General features: G+C 46.5%; 4 protein-coding genes across 4 annotated transcripts; all 4 read right to left on the bottom strand.

Annotated features, from left to right (window-relative positions):
- Positions 1-168: 168 nt before the first annotated feature.
- On the bottom strand, positions 169-663 carry LOC138944443 (uncharacterized; the record flags this gene model as incomplete). The annotated part of the gene is made up of 1 exon (XM_070315323.1): positions 169-663. A coding segment is annotated over exon 1 (495 nt), but the record flags the coding sequence as incomplete, so codon positions are not given.
- A 4,711-nt stretch (positions 664-5,374) lies between these two features.
- LOC138944444 (uncharacterized) lies at positions 5,375-6,503 on the bottom strand. The gene has a single exon (XM_070315324.1). It carries the CDS (start codon positions 6,380-6,382, stop codon positions 5,375-5,377), a length of 1,008 nt encoding a protein of 335 aa, XP_070171425.1. The 5' UTR covers positions 6,383-6,503.
- A 979-nt stretch (positions 6,504-7,482) lies between these two features.
- On the bottom strand, positions 7,483-8,823 carry LOC138944445 (uncharacterized protein F54H12.2-like). The gene has a single exon (XM_070315325.1). The coding sequence runs from the start codon at positions 8,821-8,823 to the stop codon at positions 7,483-7,485; it is 1,341 nt and encodes a 446-aa protein (XP_070171426.1).
- A 1,709-nt stretch (positions 8,824-10,532) lies between these two features.
- Positions 10,533-11,642, bottom strand: LOC138944446 (uncharacterized). Its single transcript, XM_070315326.1, has one exon. The coding sequence runs from the start codon at positions 11,640-11,642 to the stop codon at positions 10,533-10,535; it is 1,110 nt and encodes a 369-aa protein (XP_070171427.1).
- Positions 11,643-21,720: the final 10,078 nt, after the last annotated feature.

A 21,720-nucleotide genomic window follows, 5' to 3' on the forward strand; every position in this document is an offset into this window, starting at 1 on the left:
GCCTTGGGAGCGGCCGAGCACCCCGTGGCGGGCAGCGCGCAGGACCACCTCTATGTAGAGGTGGTCCGAGAGTGTTTCGCACTCCGCTACCCGCCAACTGATGATCTTTCGCGCGGCGGGGGGGGTGGCCCAGGTCAGGTCCGGGACCGATTCCCCCCGTCGCCGCACTAGGGTGCTCCTCGACCCCGTGTTGAGTAAACACAGGCCGAGTGCCGCCGCCCAATCCTGCAGGGCCTCGCCCCTGGCGTCCGTGTACCGGGAACCCCAACGCGTTGACTTCGCGTTGAAGTCCCCGGCCACGATAGTTGGACGGGGCATCTGTCGGCGGAAACAGGCCGACACCCCGTCCAAAAACGCCTCGAACCGGGCGAGGCCCACGCTGGGGGAGATATATACCCCCAGCACGGAGACGGGCCCCCACCTGACCACCACAACTCCCTCCCCGGCCTCGACCGGTGTGCAAGGAGGAAGTGTGGGGTCGTGCCTCCATGTGATCGCGACGGAGCCCGTCCGATCGCCAATCCAACACGGACTGGTCCTCGGGACCCGATAGGGCTCCGCCGCGATCCCCAACCCGAACCCCCGCTCCGCCAGGCTGTGCAGGAAGAGGTCCTGCGCCCGGCGGGCGTGGTTCAGGTTGGCCTGCAGAATGCCCAGGGACATCTATCTAGGTGTCCCTGGGCTCCGCCATCACCACCTCCGCCATCGAGGTGGGGGGTGTGACGGCGGTGGGCCGGGCCTTAGGGGGCCTTTTCTCCTTGGGGGTCTCGCTCGGGGACCCCCTATCCTCAGCCCCGCGCTTGCGGGTGTCGGGCGCCGCGGTGATCTCGGCCAGATTGACCGACCGATTCACTCCCGCGGCGCTCGCCGACGGGGGGGGCTCCCGCTGTTTGCCCGGCCGCCTCCTGGGGGGGGTGCATCTGGCACTCCCCACCCGGTGGTCGGCCGGGCGCCCCAGCCCCGCGCAAATCGGGCACCTGACCTTGCCCGCGCAGTCGCGCGCCAGGTGCCCCGATTCGCCACACCTATAGCAGCAGCCCCTGCGATCGATGGGGCTGCTGCAATGCTGCTGGACATGCCCACGCTCCAAACATTTGAAGCATTGGAGCGGGCGCTTGTCCAGCAGCTCCGCTTGCGCCCGGGACCATCCTATTTGGATGGCCCGGGCTGCCGCTATCTTATTAGCGGCTCTTAATGGGCACTGCACCCACACAGTGCCCAGGCCCCGGGTTGGGAACTTTATGTCCCCAACCCGTATGTCCGTCGCCTCGCAGGCCCCCGCCCCAGCGACAGCCGCCGCGATATCGGCGGCCGCTATGGAGCGGTCAAGGCCCCGGAGTCGCAGCTCCGCCTTCCGTATGGGCCGGGCGAGACGGACCCCCTCGTCACCGGCGAAAACCCGGCGGAGGTCGGCGTAGAGGGCATCCGCCCTCTGCGACGCCGTTGGGCCCTCCTTCTCGCCCGACCCGGCCAGCTCCACAATCATGGCCCCTGTGGCCGCCTCCCGGACCCGGAGGGAGTCTATACCCAGTTTCGGGAGATCGATCTCCCTCCGGGCCCTAGCCATAGTCGCCTGGTACGCCCCGTCGGCGCAGGTGATTGTCACCGCCGCCGATCGGGGCACCCTGCGCCTCGAGGCCTCCCCTCGCTGGCGCTTCTTCGGCCGTTGCCGCCCCCCCGCTCGCTGGGTGGGCGGTGCCGCTCCTGCGGCTCTTCTTCCGGCCGGGGGTTGGGCCGTCTGTGCGGCCCTCCCCCGAGCCGTCCTCTCCCTCCGCCCCACAACCCTCGACCAGGATTCGTCCTGGCGAGGGACTGCGGGGGGGAGGGGAGGGAACCCCCGATCCCCAGCCACCGGCCTGGGATCGCCAGGGGGGGGCGGGGCTCTGCCCCGCTCCCCCGGGGTTGCCGGTGCGCCGCGGGGCGTAGGCGGCTGGGGCCTAGTGCCCCCGCCCCCCGCCGCGCCGCGCGACTTTTTCCCCTTCCCCCCCTCCTCTTCCCCTGCCCCGGCGCCGAGGCGCCGGCAGGGGGGAGGGGCGGGAAGTCCCCCCCGAGCGGACGGCTGGCCGTCGGGGCGAGCCCCCTGGGGGGTCCCCCCCGGCCCAGTGCCGCCCGCATGTCGACGAGGGCGGCGATTTGCTGGGTATACCAGTTGTACCAAGCACGCTCGCCCTCGCCGACCACCCCCGGCGGGTAGCCCGCGGGGAGCGGCGCAGAGACACCCCCCAAGGGGGGCCTCATCGCCACCAATCCCCGGCCACCCGCCGACGTTGGGGACCGCAGTCCCTTTCCCCCCCCCAGGGGGGGACGTTGGGGACCCCCGTCCCTTGTACCCCCCGAGAGACGTTGGGGACGTAAGTCCCATCCCCCCCCTATTAAGCGCTGGGGACGTAGGTCCCTTCCCCCCATTACCCAACGTTGGGGACCCACGTCCCTTCTTCCCTGCTGGACGCTCCGCTCTCACCGGAGCGTCCAGCTTCTCCACCGACTTCACCCGGGGTGCCCCCCGCCTTTTGCGGGGAGACCCCCCGGGCGAGTCGGGGAGAGTCAGCCGGAGGGAGGGTTTGGCTGCCCTAACCGCAGCCAGCTCCCCTCGGAGCTCGCTGACCTCTTTTTGGAGGTCCGCGTTGCGGTCTCCGAGGGACTTGATGTCCCTACGGAGAACCGCGAGCTCCCCCTCTCCCTCCATCTGCTGGGCCCTTCCTGCCAGGGCGGTGGCCGCCGCCCTCACCATGGCAGCGGCCTCCCTCAGCTTTTTCTGAAGGGAACCCTGCAAATTTCCAGAGCAGGCGGCTACCCGGTCAATAGCAGCCGCCTGCTCCAGACTGAGCGCCGCAAGATCTGGGGTGGGGGCCATCTCCACCTCGCTCTCGCATCTCGCCTCGTAGGCGCGCAACTCCCTACTCTTTGGAGGGGGGGAGTGTCCTCCGATAAGGCCTTTTGGGCCTTTCTCTCCCTCTCCTCTTCTTTCTTGCGGGCAGTCTCAGCCTCCCGCTTCTCGCGGAGGCCCACGTATTCACCCGTCGTGGGTGATCGCCCCCGCCCCCGCTTCCTGGGGAGGTCCTCCTCCCTTATCTCGTCCTCCTCGGGGGACAAGTATCCCTCCGTGTCCTCACTCACGAGTGAGGCCCTTGAGGAGGGGGCGGGGGTGGCGCAGCTGCTGCCCCCCCGCGAGGAGTTCTCCGCCGTCTCCTTTGGGCGGGTGAGGCTTTTGCCTCGACCCCCCTCACCCCGCTCGTACGGGTGCGCCCTTACGGACGAGAGCGAGCGCGACCGGGATCCCGACTTCGACGAAGCCGGGCCCGGCCGCCCCCTCCCCCGCGCGGTCACCCTCCTCTCTTTCTCCTCGGCGGTAGCCAACTCGCCGGGGGCGCCCGTCGGCAACGCCCCCGGTGGCCCGTCGTGTGATGACGACGAGGGGGGAACCGGGACTGCATCCCCCCCACGCCGGCCGCTGTGGGTTCCGAGGCCCACTGCGGCGGTAAGGTTATGCTCTTTAATTGTACTCTCCATGATGTATCAAATAAAGGCGGTTTAATTTCGGTGTTTTCCTTCACCTAGGCCGGTTGGCTTCACCACGCCTGACGAGCCCGACCTGCCCGGGATTTTTTACAGAGGTTACCTACCTCTCCATCACGCTCGATCCCCCTTCCCGTACCATTCATACCCCTCCCCCCCTTCCCACGAAATCCCCAATACCCACACCACCCATCCCCGATACCCACACACACCCAGATACCCCCCTCAACCCACACAACCCCCTGCCAAAAATAACCCCAGTAACCCCCCTATTACCCCCACGAAATCCCATCCCGATCCATAAATGCATTCACCCAAAATAAAGAAAAATAAAACACAGTCACACGACGATCGAGTTTGGTGCGCTCTTAGACCCCTTCCAGGAATGGAAGGGGAGCCCCTCCACCACGACAAGGTGGCGCACCATCGGAGGGGTTGGGTCCTCCACCTCTCCAAACAGGGTCCTAGTATGCTGAGCTATCCGAAAACTTATTAGAATAGAAGTTAAACGTAGTATTTATGGAGAGTAGTTCTTTATTTTTTTTATTTTTTATTTTTTTTATTTTTTATTTTTTTTATTTTTTATTTTTTTTATTTTTTATTTTTTTTATTTTTTTTTCGGTCGCGCGAACATGCTCGGGCTCGAACCTGGGTCCTAGTATGCTAAGCTAGCTGAAAACTTATTAGAATAGAAGTTAAACGTAGTATTTATGGAGAGTAGTCCAGCGCTAAGATAGGGGTCCTGGCGGTCCGATTGGTTCTCCCCATAGTGCCCAGTTCTCCGATAGGTTCCGGCGGTTCCGCCGATTTAAAAAAAAAAGTGGGTTGGAAAAACGAGCCAAAAAATAGTGCGAGGGAGAAAGCGGGCAAGATGTCTGCCGGAAAGCAAACGTGACAACAACCGACAAAATGGCGACTGTCGAGACTGGAGATGCGTCTAGACATAAGGCATCCAGCCTCCCCTCCCCTTACGGAAAACCGAAAGATATCGTGCGGTATACAACATCGTCCTATCGCCCTCCTTAGAGGAAAACCAGGGGAGATGTACGCTATATGTCGCCCACCCACTTCCACCCTTCCTGTTGAAAAGAGAAAGTTGGATAAGGTACCGCTAGAATAAACTAGATGCTATGACGTGGTAACGAACACGTGCGTGCATGTACGGGTACGTTTGTCCGAGGGGGGTGCGCCCCGCTGCGCAGATAGACATACGGTAACAACATCGCTGGAGACGTTAGAAAGGGTCTTGGAATATATACGGGTACCTGAGGCTGATTGACGCTGAGACTTAGGGCAGAGTCTATGACGTCACAACAATGAGATGAGGAAAGAGTGTATGAAAAAAATTTAACAATTTAAGTAAAAAAACATCATACGTTTATTGATATTAATTTTACATAAATCAATATTCTTATTATTATATATAACTAAGATATTACATAGGAGTACAACGTCTATATCGTATTACAGTTCGAATTACATGATTAAACAAGGCAGCGCATAGCGTACAATGTTTCACTTGTTTCTTTTTTCGCGAAGAAAAATTTTACGAAATAAGTGTACGATTAAGCGATCGTTATGTTCACAATCTTCGGTAAAAAGACTAAGAAACCGATTAAGATCATAACCGTTGCACATATAATATAAAAATACGCAACTATATTGTCCACATGTTTGAGAAAAAATTCCTTGTAATTGTTGAATATTCCAACGATGAATGACGGAGTTTCGACGAAGTCGGAGGAGAAATCCGGGGTGCAAGGGTGGTATTCCGTAGCTGTCAAAGTATGTGCCAGTACCATGCTCGTCGAGGAAGAAGGCGACCCAATGTTCTCCAGGTCGATTGTGGTCATCCGTATTAGCGACGATGGCTGTCGACCTCGTCCACACCCTCGGGACTCTGTCGGCTGGATAAACTCCCGCATGCCTGGCATTGATGTGACGTAATGCTTGTAGAATTTCGCGAGAGTTCATTATTTTGACAAGGAGGCGAACGAACGAGCGGTATTATATATTCAATAACTTCGGTATTTACCTCCTTCGGTAGTGCGTCTTTGATCGTGCCGACTTGTAACGCTGAGTTTTCAATGTCGGTTTGTGTGGAGTTAGTAGTTGCTTCGAGCTTGTCTCTATCCAACGACGACGATAATTCAGATTTTTCAAATTTCTCTTCTTCTTTTTCTATTGATCGCTCGGATTTTTGCAGATTTTTTTTCTCTATTTCATTTCTATCGCGCGAAATCTCATACGCGCTACTGATTTCCTCGTCTTCGTCGTCGTCGTCGTCGTCGTCGTCGTCGTCGTCACAGACGTTTAAACTCCAATTATCCGGAGAACCACAAGTAGCTTGAGTACTAACTTTCGTATTGCCGTAGACGATATTATTTCGCTCGATCAGCCAATATTTTAATTTATATGCGTTGCGTAATGCGCAATGAAATATACCGAATTTTCGAAATCCGTGATAACCACAATATCGTCCGCGCACTTCTCCCTCCGACAGATTTTTGAATGCGGGAGAAATATCTTCCAAATTATATATATTTCTGGAGAGTAGATTCCGCAAGTAGGTTTCTTTTTCGGCACCTCTGACGTAAATGTGTCGTGCCTGTCTTGTTATTTCACGTAGTTGCGATGTAAAATATTTCGGATTAGCTTCACCGTCGAACCATTCAATACCATGATAATTTCGTGTAAGCCAGTTATTTTCATGTCTTACATTTCTTGGTAAATCGCCAAATGAATACGGCGGCATCATAATCCAATGTCCGACGAATGGAGCATCAAGCGCGATAATAGCAACTTCCTTGGGGATAAACTTCGCATTGGCATCGCGGAAACCTTGTATGTCGATGACTATATCCATTTTGTGAAGACTGGAGCGCACTCGACAGCGCGGTTATAATAGTTTAAACTGCTCGCGAAGCGTCGACGTTCGTGTCTCGAATGAAACTGAATTCTTTTCTGTTATATTGTATATTTTTTGATATTTTATGCTCCTGGCATTTTGATCGAATGTGGAGGGGAGAAAAAGGAGGGAAATTTTAGTGCGATGTTGTGCCTCCGGAGAGGCACGGTAGTTGGGATCGTTTGCCGGAAGGAATTTGGGAATTCGGGCTCCGCCTGAGAACTTTATTTAAATAATTCGGACACTTTCCACATTAAATAAATAGATTAATATCAGATTTATTTATGGTTTGGTTTATTTACAATGTTCCCGCACTTTCGCTCGCGTCGCGTATCACGATAACGGTTATCTTAACGTGCGCGTGTCTAGAATCGAGTTTCGGTCTCGAGACTCGCCTCTCGCTTCTTCGTGTATATTTCTGCCGACTGCGTGGCTATTTAATATTATAATAATTATTGATATTCGTTTTGACACTCGCGGTTGTTAGAGATATTACTCGCGTAAAGGAATAAAGATTGCCCGCGTAATATTAATTAATGATCAAGACTGCCCGCGTAATATTTATGGTAAAGACTGCCCGCCGTTCGTTAGCGGTGGGCCTTTTTATTAACTCCCCTTGGCTTCCCGAGAGGGGGTCGTTTAGCGACAAGGCTATGTGTCGTGTCGCTTGATTTTGGCAATATCCGGATGCAAGCTAAGAAGTTCTAAGTAGGACTTCTTTGCTTGCACTTTCGCAATTTCTTTATTCCTTTTTATTTCGCTTTTAAGTAGGACTTCTACGTTGCATTTTCGCAATGTCCTTCTTCCGCTTGCCCTGATTTCCGCGTTTTCGCAATGAAATGATTGCACGGGCGCTCGGGCTTAGCGCGTGGCTCGCGTTGTCAGCGCTTTGTTCGGTCAACGCTCGTAACGTGATCTGTATTCGCGTTACACGTTGAGCAATCATATAAAATAATATGTATTTAGAATAATATATTTAATAATTCGTGTATAGCCTGTTCGGGCTATAACAGCGAGTATTACGTTGTAACAGCCAAATACTTGAGCGTGATAAATATCTATCCGGCAAAATCGACGATGACTTGACGAGACGAGTCGATTTCTATTACATTATCGAATTCGGCGTAAATAATACAATTAACGGTCTCAGTGAGAGCTTTCTCGAATCGCACTTCTAATCGCAAACTACCATGTCTTACGAGATTCCAATGCCCTGCGTAATTAGCAGACAGATCGGGCGTGAGATCAAAAGCGAATAACGTATATCCCTTGGAATAATCGTCTCTACTTATAGAATTTCCTTCGTTCAAAAAATGGATGCCCGTTCCCGTGAAGAGAGTTTGATAAGCTTCGACGTAAAGCGGTTCCTCAGGCGAGAAAACCGGTTGTAACGGTCTACTAGGAATTTGCATACCGTCGACGTATAGCGAGAAGAAATTTATTCCGTAATTTTTGAAATTAAACGGATTTAATTTTCTATCGCCATTAAACGCTTTATTATTAACAAAGCCGACTATTATCCTTTTCGGAAGTTGACCCAGTATTACATTATCTAAAGATTCACCCACAACACCACTGTGAATCGTAAATGTTTTAACTTCGACTCTCGTGAGTGGATATTTAGCCGTAACTTTACTCAACATTCTAGCATGCGCGAGTAATAATCCTGCGCTTATTTTCGCCCTTCTCACGAGTAAGCTCGCATCCAGTATATGAACTTTCGCCGATGAACCGTTACTGTCCATAAGACAGAACGAATCTTTCGAACGAACGAACCTCAAGCGTACTTCTACACCGTTAATTAAAAATTTGTCTTGATTGAAAACGTCGCAATGGAGATGTCCTAAGAGATCTAGCGCGCGCCCGCCGTGAATGTAACGCGCGCGTCTCACGAGAGCGGAATTTGGCGATTTTGATTCCATCGGTTCGTCCATTTGACCGGGTGTATCCGCGTCCCATAGACAGGAGGTTAGATGGGAGGTTTTTGCGGGTGAAGAATAATTTAATAACGCCTCGATGTACGCGCGGTACGCGTAAGCGTTGTTTGGAGGCGACACGAGCTTTTGGTTGAAATACACGTCGATCTGATTGAACATGGAATGAAGTAAATGATTTACGGGGCCTATAGTGGCCGTGGCGGATGTGCCCGCAGTATGTCCCGTGGAATCGCCCGGTGTTTCTACGCGTACGCGGAGACTTAACATGGTGTGCGTGAGATCTAAATATTCTTCTCCGTGACCCGGAATGACGAATTCTATCGGTGAATCGTCCGAGAGCGAAGTCACGGGTTTGTAATGAATCCATTGCGAACTCTCGATACTTGTTTGCGTGGGAGGTAAAGAAAAGAGATCGAGTTCACTCTTTAAACACTCGCTCGAATGCGTGTGAAGAAAGGACATGCTTACCGCAAATTTTTTGTCGTCGTTGTAATTCTCACTGTTAGATGCGTTTAGAATATACGCCGTTTAAGAAAATATGTAGGATACGGTGCGCTTTCTAGCAGTTTTACGTCGTTTCGTGGATGTTTTAAGTCTTTTCACTGATGGGCGCTTTTTTCTTCTCTTATTTTTCGATGTTTTTGTATTTGCTCTTTTTTTCCCTCGCGTCTGGCGCTTTGACGAACTTTTCTTACGTGCCTGGCGTCGTCTACGTAATGTCGCGGATTTAGCGATGCGCGTGTTGAGCCCGCCGAAAAGCAGTGGTATCAACGCAGAGTACTCATCCGACTTATAACCTGAGCCCTTCATCAGACTACTTATTTTTTCTTTAGCTTTTCTCTTAAGATTGTCGCGCGATTCTTCAAATCGGTGCTTAGCCGCTACTTTAAACGGCATATTGTTTTCAACATCTTCGATTATATTAACACCGGCCCGTAAAGCTTCTTTCCCCACAGCCCGTACCCCTCTGGTTAAATAAGGCAATACACGTCTGAACAGTCCTCCGAGAAAACTGCCAATACCGTGCCCTCGTTGATAGGGCGATCCGACGAAAACTCGCGGAATTCCACCGCCACGACTGCCGCCGTTTTGTAACTCGTCGTAATACGTCGAATAATAATCCATTAACGTTTAATTTTTTATCGCGCTCTCTAATTATTATTATTATTATTATTATTATTATTATGTTATCTACTCGATACGTCTAAAGTGCAATGTCACTGTCAGCGTTCCAAATTCGAATGGTATACTCTGTCCTAGTTGATCTCTTATATCTCTCTCGATTGTGCGAAAAGACGTTTGACGCAGAGCAATGTATTGAGTGTGTGAGAAATGATTTATTTGAGTAGACGCGAACGCGTAATCATTTCCAACATCAAGTGCGACTATTCGCAAAAGAGGAGATTGCACATCGCCGGTAATATAGGGCTCGCAAATATCGCAATAGACAAAGAGCTTGTCGGGAATACCGCGCAACAAACTAGCTGGTTCGGCGGCTATTATTACTCGTTCACGCGGAAATACGTAAAATGGTGATGTATAAATTTCAACATCGTCATAAATCCAGGAAGGTAAAACGCCCGATGTACCGGCATTATTTTCAATTTTATCATTTTTCTCATCGCCATTCTGTATATCGAAGGCGGTTTCGGTAAAAAGCCATAACGGTAAACGCTCCACAACACTAGCATTGAGCTTATTGTGCGTATCGAAGCCGAGTATTCGGCAAAGTTTTTCGGAAAAATTTACATAATGAATCATATCACATTTCATAATGTCGCAGGAAAGTTTCATAATAATTTTGCGCCCGATAATAGCTCCAAATTGCCAAAGGATATGCGAACCCACGGATTTTGCAGAGTAATTCACAGCTTCTATAATATCGTGCAAACTTGAGTAAATACCCGAAGGTATTTCAGATTTCTTAGCGATGATTTTCTTTTTTTCGGGGCCTATCGTGAATTCTTGAATATTTATAAATCTTATGAATCCTTCTCCAGGGCGTATATGAAGAAAGCTAGTCGGAAATTGAATCTCCGTGAGCGCTACTTCCCAACGTCCTTGCAAGTCTATACGTTGAGGCAATTCAGTAGTGAAACATGTGGTTTTATTCTCCGGAAAAAAACGCATACTGCTATTACTAGGGAGAATCATATAAAATCCTTCCTCCCTCATTTTCGATTCAAAGATTTTAAACTCGAAGCGGGTATCCAAGAATCGAATTTTGAAGGATATCCTTGCCAACTAACTAATAATTGTTTATTGTTACCACGCCCCCTACTTTTTATCACACGTTCGACGATAAATTCTTCTTCTCGCAAGTTTTTAACAACAGATGCTAATTCTTGTTCGTAAAAAATTCCGTCTATAACTTCGCCCGCTAAATCGCTTAATTCGTATACGTGCGGTTTTCTCCATTCGAGAACACGGTGAATTCGAAATATTTCTTCGCTCCACTTTGCCTCGTATCCTTTCTCAAAGGCTACTTTTGCTCTACTGACACGCACGAAATCGCCCGCGTTATATTTAGCCTTTTGTCCGCGATTCTTTTTCTTCGCCCCATCGCCGTTGTCGTGGTTCCAGCGACGATTCATATTTTCACGCGCGCTTCGAGCATTTTCTCTCGTAACGACTGCAGGTTGCATTTTGATGGTGGAATGCCGGGTATGATTGTAAGCGCGAACGATATCCTGCAAAACATCGATGTAGCGTCGCGTATTTTTGTGCGTAAAATATCGCCACATCCGTTCCTTGAGCGTTCTATTAAAGCGTTCCACTATAGCTGCTTTAATATCAGGATTACGCGCTACACGAAATCGAATACCTTTTTCTTTTAAGAAATTTTGTACTTGCTGAGCAATAAATTCTTTACCTTTGTCGGTCTGCAGGTATACGGGTAGGCGCTCTTTGTTTCTCGAGAATATGCGTTTAAAGGCTTTTACCACGCAAGCACCTGTTTTGTCGCGTAAAGGCTCTACCCAAACGAATTTACTAAGCACATCGATAACCGTTAATAGATATGAATAACCGTCATTATAACTCTTGAGATTACGAATATCGATCAAATCGGCCTCCCATAAGTCATCGATATTTGTCACGTTATAATGTAAGCGTGGAAATTTTCGACGTACCGGACGATGTAACGTGTATGCGTCTTGCGATTTAAGCCAATCAACGACCTCGTTACGTGTGAAATTCGGTTTAGCGGCTCGCGATAAATTGGCCATCGCCGAATAGCCGGCATAGTGTGAGGGATTGTAATACAATTTTTCGAGTTCCATCATTCGAGTTTGCTCCAGTCGAGCAATCCTTTTCTTTTCTTTGTCGGAGAATCTGCGTAGCTCGTTAATGTTTTGTCGTCTTCGTCCTCGTCGGCGGATACAAATAGCGTATCTCCTTCGCTCGTTTCGTCTACCTTACGGCTGTACGACTTTGAACGCTCGGTCGAAGTTTTCGGAGTGGAACTTCCGCGCGGAACCACGTTTTTAATACGATGAGATCGGACGAACGTATATAATAAATCATTATTTCCTATGAGATTGGAAGGAGTGCCTATGTCGTGCAGTAATCGAGCAAATTGAATTCTTCCGGTTGCTTTAAATGTTTTTCTCTCGCGTATCGCGTCGTTTATAAGTTCCGCGATATTCGAACCCGTTACGACGGCGCCGTCTATAATTACGAGTCCTCGTCTATCCCAGCTAATCTTAGATGTCGGAATATCGATCAAGTATTTTAATATCGCACGCGCTTTGTCACGATAAGATTTCGGTACACTACCGAGTATTTTTTTGATCATTTCAGCCGATTGCGCACGTTTTTTCCCGAAACTACTGCTACTACTACTAGCGCTCCCGTCACCGCGGTCGCTGCTAATTAAAGCTGACGTTTCCATAAATTCGTTATCGTGGACATCCAAATTCGTGTCTTCGTTCTGCTCGTCATTAATGTCCTCGTCGTTATCCTGCTCATCCTCGCGTAAGCGTTTTTTAGCTTCCCGAGCAAAGTGAAGATAGCGTTGGAGTACTTCCTTATACAATTTCCATCTTTTGTCATCGTCGACAGGAGTCGTGAGGTTGAGAATACGCCACATCTCCGCATCGAGTCGCGATAAAGCTGTTCCCGGTGTTCGTACTGAATTATTATTATTATTTACATTTTCCGCATTTGATATTCCAGTATTTTTCTTCGACGAGTTATCAGTCATCGCAATAGATGTCATTTCCGGTTGCTGTTGCATTCGCTGCATTCTCTCAAGATTTTCGGTAGATATCAAAACCATTTTCTTAGCTCTCTCCATTGTTCAAAATACAGCTGATAACACTTTCCTTTTTTTATTATCTTTCCTAGAATGTACGGGCTGTATAGGATTGTATTTTTCTTTTTCATTCGCTGATAATCCGAGATAATATAGCCCCTAGTATAGGTCCGATAAGATAGGGTAAAAATCCACCTCGTTGTACTAACAATTTTCTTTTAGTCTTCCAATTACCTTGTTTTGCCGCAACACGCCGTAGGGCCGTTTTATGTTTGGCTAATCGCTTTTTATCGCTACAACGAAGCGGTACGTTACCTTTTAACGTATTGAAAATGCACTCTTGAATGCACTTTATGAGTTTATTGTCAGCGGCACGTAAGAATGCTGTTCTTTGATTTTTTTTCAAATGACACAAAGTTTTTAAAAGACATATGTTTCTCTCTCCGATAGACCGTCTAGCATACTTTATTGCACTATTCGATGACGTCAGCTTTTTATCGGGATCTTCTTTTTTCACCATTACGCTGTAATTACACGACTGACAAGTTGCGAACAGGAATTTTACCCTTTATACGCCCCCGCTTCTATTGCTCGATCTGCGCGGAATGTAAGCGTAATGCAGCGTATCGTCGGGAAAGATACACGTACGAAAGCGATATTCGTCTGGAGTCGATTGTTTCAAATCGAGCAATAAATACCCGTGAGGTCTCGATGTAGCGTCATAGTAGGCTTCTTCCATAAATTTTGGATCATCGGGATATACCTGGCGCGCTAGATGACGTATTTGAGCGCGATCGCGTGGATTTTTGAAAACTACTATGTAATTCGCGTTGAGAGATATGTCACGCTGTCCGCGACCTTGATGAAAGAGATTTTGCGAGATGAGTATAACACTGAGATTTTTATGATGACTTCCTTTGGTAAACAGATCTACGATAGCGTCGCACGACGAAGATTCCCTCATAAGATCGTCGATTATTATTAATTTTGGCGAAAGCGCATCGTTGGAATAATCTTCCGGACGCGGTAACCCCTCGCGAAATTCGATGATATTTTTCTTCGATTTTACCATAGCATTATTATCGTAACCGGTTTTTTGTGTTCTTTTCTCTTCTTCTTCTTCTTCTTTTTCACTCGCGTCGCATTGTAAACGTTGATACGCATCTTGCCACTCGGCGTAATAAAATAAAATTCTCTCGAATCGAACATCCGACATGACGGATAAATGACGAAGAAACGTTTTCACGAAAATTGTTTTTCCACATCCCGTAGGCCCGCAGACGATCGACGTCCAAGGATGTTTCCACCGTACATCCATTTTGCGAAATGAACGATTTGGCGTTTACGCGCGTTCTCATAAATAAAAAAGTAATCAGGAATATTTAATAACAATAACAAAAATACGTGCATCGAATATGTTTAATATGTAGATATATGTTGAGAGTAATAAGCTTATCCGCGCTCCGGAAGGCCCACCGCGGCGGCCGCATGCTCGCGCTAGCGTTTCCCGGTACGTGAACGAGCGGAAAGCACCGCGGCCGATTAGCTGATAAGTAGCCGCGAGAACGATGCTAATAAGCGTATTCGCGGGGACGCGCTCGCTTCAGCGTTTTTTGAGCACCGCTGCTTACGAGCTTATAAGCGGTGCTCTGTGGACGCTTAAGTTAGAAATAAGTTGCTCGTTTAGCGTTCGACTAACATTTGATATTATTTTTGATAGAATGTTCTATGCGCAAAGTAAAGAAGTAAAGGAAATATTAGAGAGGGGTAAAGGAAAAATATAGTCTGTGATTTTTAAGGTGGGAAAAATTTCATATTTATTGATAATTTTTTATTTTTTATTTTTTATTTTTTATTTTTATAAAATTAACAATTACGATTTAAAATTATACGTACAATTTCATTAAAGCCGAACGAAAGTAATTCTTCAAATACAATATTGAAATATACATCTAAAAAGGTTAAATCTCTTATTTGCGTTTGTACATTGCGTTCAATTTCTTGAAAATTATCGCTAACTATGAGTTTTATAATTTCACGATTTATGTAAGCCGTTGGGAGTTTTAATTCTATCTCGTTCATTAAGTAATTGGCGCAGGTGTTGACGGCGTCGGTGATGGAAACTAGCTGTGACAATCGAGCATCCACACATCTTGTAATATTTTCCATGCCGAGAAAAGTTGCTTTCTGCATCACAATAGCGACGCTGTGCGTTTTTCGTTTCTTCAAGGGTGGCTGCGCTTGCTCCTCCGTCTCTCCATTACTCGCGGATTGTTCCACATTTTCCTTGTAAGTCACTATCACAGCCCGCGTCCCGTAAGCGGTGGTGAAGCCGATGGAAATATTGTTGATGATAATCGGACTTGGTTTGGTTTTTTGATTCTCACTCAAGTACAGTCCTATCTGCTCCATGTTGAGTTGAAATTGTTGCCAGGTGACGGCATCGAGGCAAATTCCGTCCGCATAATTACCCGTTAATTTAACAATCGGCGCGAAATAACCTTCGTTTGTTGCTTGCAAGCCCACATGTAGCTTCTTAGTACACGATGAATTAAGGGCATACGTTGTCGATAGTAATAAGCATCGCTGTTCGTTTCTTCTATCGTTGTCGAACTTGTTGTCCGATTTGCTAATATCACAAACGTGCGTAGATTTAACAAAATCGGTTAGATTTTTTTGGTCACTGGAAACTTCTTTCGCGGCAGCCATTGTTATTACTTTTTGAATAAAACTGAGAGAACACCAGGCAGGCACAACAATGCTGAATTCTTGTAACGCAGCCGAAATGAAGACTTCGTACGGGGAAACTCGAATGAAGGATTTACATCTTCTCGCGCTACTTATATATCGAAATATAAAGAAAAGTGGGGGGAAAAGTTTGTATAGACAATTAAATAACAGGAAAAATCGTGATTTTTCATGTTCAATCTTGTTCAACTGGCTAAAAATTACGCGAAAAAACATCTAGAATCATCTAGAAATTAGATTCGTTACAAGAGAAAAATTTTTCTCTAAACTTTTTTTTCTCTAAATACATTTACAATATGTTATAAAGCGTAAATAAATGTTTATCGCCTGTGTAATAAATTTTTATAGATTGTATTGTAAGAGATTATATTGTAAAAATTTTATAAAGGAGTAATTTTCTAATCGACATAACCCCGTCTTTTCTACGAAAATTTTTAAAAACGTTTATCGCTACAAAGCTTTTACTTTAGGATCGCTATAACAAAAGTAATAAAAGTAAGTAAATAAGATAGTAACGTGATAAAAAATAAAATATTTTTTTTGTCTACTTTATCGTCTTTTTGGAAAACAGGGATTCTTTTTGTCGATGTTCTTTTGCCGGCGTTCTTTTGTTTTCTTCGAACTAATCTAATCTAACTACCTAGAAAGGAAAATTTTTAAATCTTTCAAAGACTTTTCCTTTTTGGAAAAAAGTGGGGATATGCGTTTAAATAAATTCTCCGTGCCGAAGTAAAAAAGCTAATTTCGAGTTCGACATCAACCGAAGTAACGCGAGTCGTTCCGTGGAAAATAGAGATATCGGGTATTTCGCGAGTAAGTGACAAAATGGCTGGCCTTAAAGAGCTATTAGGTAAGTGCATAATTATAGGCTCGAATTTGTCGCCTACGTTAAATAGTGAACGCTATTTATCAGCGTTATCGGACGAATCGGCGGAAATAAATTACTCAGTTTTTCGGGCATTTGCGTGTGCTAGTTCGAATACTATACTCGCTGTGCTATATAGACTAGGCTATTTTGGCAATTATGCCGAGCTGTTACATATCGCGGGTGAGATAGTAGAAATGCGCGAGGCATTTGACCACGAGGAGGAGGATGCAGACGGTCTTATAGCCTTCCTGCTATCAAACCATCGAGGAAACCGCTTAAACGGTAAGCAAAATGTTTTTATTTATATTGTACAATTGTATTGTAATCGAATACGATAGACAGTGATTAATCAAAATTTTCAAAATTATAATTTGTAGATCGAAACACATCTGCGACTGAAGGGCGAGAGACTCCCTCTCAGCTTCGAAAGCGTCCGGCTGAAGAAGAGCTCGAAACAGGAACTTCGAGTAAGTTTCGCATAAAAATGAAATAAAAATATTAATCTTTATATACCGATTCTATATTCAATATTGATAAAATATTAAATTTTAGGAAGAGCACGCTCTGCCGAAAACGACAGCGAAGCTGATATCACGACATCACCAGGTGAGATACAAAATTTTGAAAAGAATAAAAATAACGTAGATGTAATTTTTATTTTATTTATAATTAAATTTTTCTTTTGTTTCGACAGTGCAGAGAGGTGGTGGTGGTAGTGGCCAAAATGAAGAAGCGACTCCTGAAGAACGAACAGCGCAGCTCTGCAATAACGAGGAAGTAACCGACGTGGATGAGAATGAAGAGGAAGTCGTCGGTGAAGAACGCTGTAATCCCTCCTCGGAGACAGAAGATGGTGAAGAGGAGACGGAGGTGGAAGAGGAGCAACAACGTCATGAGGTCGGCGATATTAATTTTAATTACGTTGATTTATTGGCGGAAAATAGGCGACAATTTAGGAGGTTTGGCATAATCGGAAGAGAAGCGAGTTTCGCGATTCGACCGTTGCTTGAAGGCGGAGATATTTATCATTTGCTAGAAAACGCGTTCCGTGAAATTCACGCGTATGCGATAAATTCATGCGAATCTGGCGATTATGTGGGGTTATCTTTTCATTCTGCGGATTTATCTCATGGTCCTGCCGGATTATCTTTTCGTCCTGTGCGTGACTTGACGCATGAAGATATTTGGGGAATTGTGAGTTCGGTAGCGCAGAGCGCGGGAGGTCTCGATATTGCGGAACGCTTCGATATTCGAGTTTTTAACGTTACGGTTCCTTCAGGGCGGGGACGTGTGAAATTAACACGCGAAGATATTGCGAAGCGTTCGATACTAACAATAAAAAATTCCGATAATTTATGTTTTCCCCGGGCTCTTGTTGTAGCGAAAATTTATTGCGAACGCGGTAATTTACGTACGGGAGAATTACATGAAAAATGGAATGCTGTAAGATGCACGCGATTCCCTCTTCAACGGGAACTCGCGTTACAATTAGCACGGGATGTCGGTGTTACGTTACCTGAAGAGGGCTGCGGAATTCGGGAAATCGAACGCTTCCAACGTTATTTCGCCGCTGACAATATCGCGATAGTTGTATATAATTTTAGTACTTTCGGTCTCGGAGAAAAACCTATGTACGACGGAACCGCAATACTCGCTTCTCTCGGACGGGAATCGTCGCACCGATTAAATATAATGTATTACGAGAGCTCGCGACATTACAATCCTATTTTAAATTTAAAAGCAGCCGCTGGTTCTCGTAATTATTGTACGTCGTGTAATGTAAGTTTTCGGGACGAGATAGGTCATCGGTGCTTGAATAAATGTCCGCGCTGTTTCGCAGAGTCGGCATGCGTCGATTCCGTTCCGCCTGTGAAATGCGATTCATGTAATCGAACATTTTACGGTGCAAAATGTTTCGATCGTCATCGTAGTAAAAAATCGTATAACGGTAGAACGCTCGCGAGTGTTTGTAATGTCGTGAGATTTTGCAATGAATGCGGATGCGCGGTTAAATCGAATGCGAAACACGAATGCGGCATTTCTTACTGCAGGCTATGTCGGTCGCCGCAATCTCGAAATCATTTATGTCATATGCAACCTCTTCGCAAAGCAGTTAGTTCCTCTACCGAACCGTCCTCGTCAACGCCGATGACTACGTTGATATCGGATACGCGAGGAACAACAACAAAGAGTAAAGAAGCTGCTGGCGAAGAGGTAAACGAGAGCAAAAAGAACCTCGTGGCATTTATATTTTATGATTTCGAAACACGGCAAGACGAGACGCTCGAAGGTACGATGAACGTGAAAAAACATGTACCTACCCTCTGCGTAGCGCAACAGATTTGCGAAGCATGTGCGCAAGAAAACGACATGTCCGTGCGATGCCGATGGTGTGGGATACGCGAATTCATATTCAGACATGATCCAGTGAAACAATTTGTCGAATTCGCAACGCGAAGGACGAAATGTTTTAACCAGATCATATGCATAGCACATAATGCGAAAGCGTTCGACGCGCAGTTTATTCTTCAATACATCGTAGAAAATTGGAATTTATTTAGAGCCGAAAATAATTTTGAGCGGTACAAAAATTGTAATGTTATCAGCAGGAAATACAAAATTCATCGACAGTGCTAATTATATGCCAATGCGATTATCTGAATTACCGAAAGCTTTTGGCCTAGGGGACTCTATGGATAAAGGCACTTTTCCGCATTTATTTAACACTGTCGAAAATCAAACGTATGTCGGACCGTTACCAGACGCGAAATATTATTCTCCTGAAAACATGAAGACTTCGGAACGCGAACGCTTTCTCGCATGGCATACGGACATGACGCGAAAAAACACCGTATTCGACTTTCAACAAGAAATTGTTCGCTATTGTCGTACCGATGTAGACATTCTTCGACGCGCGTGTATAGCATTCAGAAAAATTTTTATAAACCGTGGTAACGTATGTCCGTTCGAGGAATGCACCACTATCGCCTCGACGTGTATGACCGTTTTCCGTAAAAACTTTTTGCGCGAAAAGGAAATAGGCATTATTCCTTCCGGTGGTTATAGAAAAGCGAGCAATTATTCGCGTAAAGCTCTACAATGGCTGGTATGGTTGGAGCGCGAAATTGGTCATCCTATAAAACATGCGGGGCGTGCGCGTGAATATCGTACGGCTGATGGTACGCTCGTCGACGGATATTATGAAACGACCGCTGTTGAGACGACACAGCGTCATATTTTACAATTTCACGGATGCTTTTGGCACGGGTGTCCGACTTGCTTTCCTTCGAATCGCGATAGAGCGATTTCTTCGACTTCGGATCATGGTGATACGATTGCTTCGCGATACGAGCAAACTCTCGCGATCTCGTGGCGCCTTCAACAACGGGGATATATAGTGACGGAAAAATGGGAGTGCGTTTTTGATCGGGATATGCTCGAGAATCGCGAAATGCGAGAATATCTCGAAAACCATCCGTTGGTGGAAACATCACCGCTCGACCCTCGCGATGCGTTTTTCGGCGGCCGTACGGGAAATATCGTGACTCGATACGAAGTTACGGGTGCAGAGAAAATACATTACGTAGACGTATGCTCTTTATACCCGTATGTATTGAAGACAGGCGCTTTCCCGATCGGACATCCAGATATTTATGTTGGCAAAGAATGCGCCTCTTTAATCGGAATAGCTCCAAATTATAATTTTGATTCGCTCGAAGGTCTTATACGCTGTACTGTGCTTCCACCACGCAACCTCTTTCACCCTGTACTCCCGTATCGCGTACGCGGAAAATTACTTTTCGCCTTATGTCGTAGTTGTTGCGAAACATTTGCGCAGACATCTTGCACGCACGACAGCATTAATGAGCGGGAATTCGAGGGTACGTGGGTGTCGTACGAATTACGAAAGGCAGTCGAAAAGGGTTATCTCGTGACGGCAGTAAGCGAGATTTGGCAATATAAAGTTAGTCAATTCGATCGCGCATCTCGACAAGGCGGTTTGTTCGCCGAATATATAAACTCATTCTTACAATTAAAACAAGAAGCAAGCGGATGGCCGGGGGAATGCGGAGACGACGATGACGCTAAAGAACGGTATCTACGGGAGTACGAAAAAACCGAAGGTATTGTTCTCGATAAGTGTAACGTCGCGCTGAACCCTGGTTTACGTTCAGTTGCAAAACTCTGTTTAAATTCATTTTGGGGAAAATTCGGCCAGCGGGCCAATTTGCCTAATACTGAGGTTGTGAGAACACTGCATCGTTTTCTGACGTTATTGACGAGTAGCGAGCATGAGATAACCGATATATTACCCGTGAACGACGATGTAATATATGTTTCGTGGCGATTGCGACAAGAGGCCGTCACGCCCTCACCTATAACTAATGTTGCGATAGCGGCATATACGACGGCTCAAGCGCGTTTAAAATTATATGAATATTTAGAACGTTTAGATGGACGTGTGTTATATTATGATACTGATTCGTGTATATACGTAAGCACAGGTAAACCGAATGAGTATGAACCGCATACGGGGAATTTTCTAGGTGACATGACGGACGAGCTCGAAAGCTACGGTCGTGGTAGTTATATCGAGGCGTTCGTGTCCGGTGGCCCAAAATTTTATGCTTATGTTGTTCGTATGCCGGATGGGCGTACGCGTGAATGCTGTAAAGTAAAGGGCATAACTCTAAACTATGAAAACTCTCGGTTGGTTAATTTTAACAGCATTAAGAATTTATTGTTAAATAAAGAGAGAGCACAGGAAAATGAAAAGAACGGAGAAGAATTGCCGAAAACTTCGATAAATCTATGCTTTAGAGCAATTCGTCGTACCGCGTTTCACGAGATCGTAACACGGGACGAAACTAAAGTATGCGAGCCCGTATTACTAAAACGTAGATTTATCGATAGTCGAAATTCGCTACCGTATGGTTATGTATCTGAACAATGATTTTTCTATTTTTTCTCGACACTCTCTCTTTTATTGCTATATTGCGTAATATACTTTCGTGTACTTTTCGCAACGGTGAAAATAATCTTTTTGTAAATAAATATTAAATTATATGTAAATTTTTCAATGTACACTGTTTCCGCATAATATAAATAACGATGTTTTTTATTTTAAAGCAACCAGGTGAAAAATATTTTTCTTCCCTTCCTTTCTTCCCGACGGCTCAGTGACGTCATAGACTCTGCCCTAAGTCTCAGCGTCAAACAGCCTCAGGTACCCGTATATATTCCAAGACCCTTTCTAACGTCTCCAGCGATGTTGTTACCGTATGTCTATCTGCGCAGCGGGGCGCACCCCCCTCGGACAATCGTACCCGTACATGCACGCACGTGTTCGTTACCACGTCATAGCATCTAGTTTATTCTAGCGGTACCTTATCCAACTTTCTCTTTTCAACAGGAAGGGTGGAAGTGGGTGGGCGACATATAGCGTACATCTCCCCTGGTTTAGTACTCTGCGTTGATACCACTGCTT

This window comes from Polyergus mexicanus, unplaced genomic scaffold (assembly GCF_030449975.1).
Source record: "Polyergus mexicanus isolate NDT 795.1 unplaced genomic scaffold, iyPolMexi1.0 SCAF_200, whole genome shotgun sequence".
Lineage (NCBI taxonomy): Eukaryota > Metazoa > Arthropoda > Insecta > Hymenoptera > Formicidae > Polyergus > Polyergus mexicanus.

Excerpts from the sequence above, each read along its gene's own strand:
- LOC138944444 (XM_070315324.1), bottom strand. The coding sequence starts at position 6,382 with ATGGATATAGTCATCGACATACAAGGTTTCCGCGATGCCAATGCGAAG.
- LOC138944445 (XM_070315325.1), bottom strand. The coding sequence starts at position 8,823 with ATGTCCTTTCTTCACACGCATTCGAGCGAGTGTTTAAAGAGTGAACTC.
- LOC138944446 (XM_070315326.1), bottom strand. The coding sequence starts at position 11,642 with ATGGAACTCGAAAAATTGTATTACAATCCCTCACACTATGCCGGCTAT.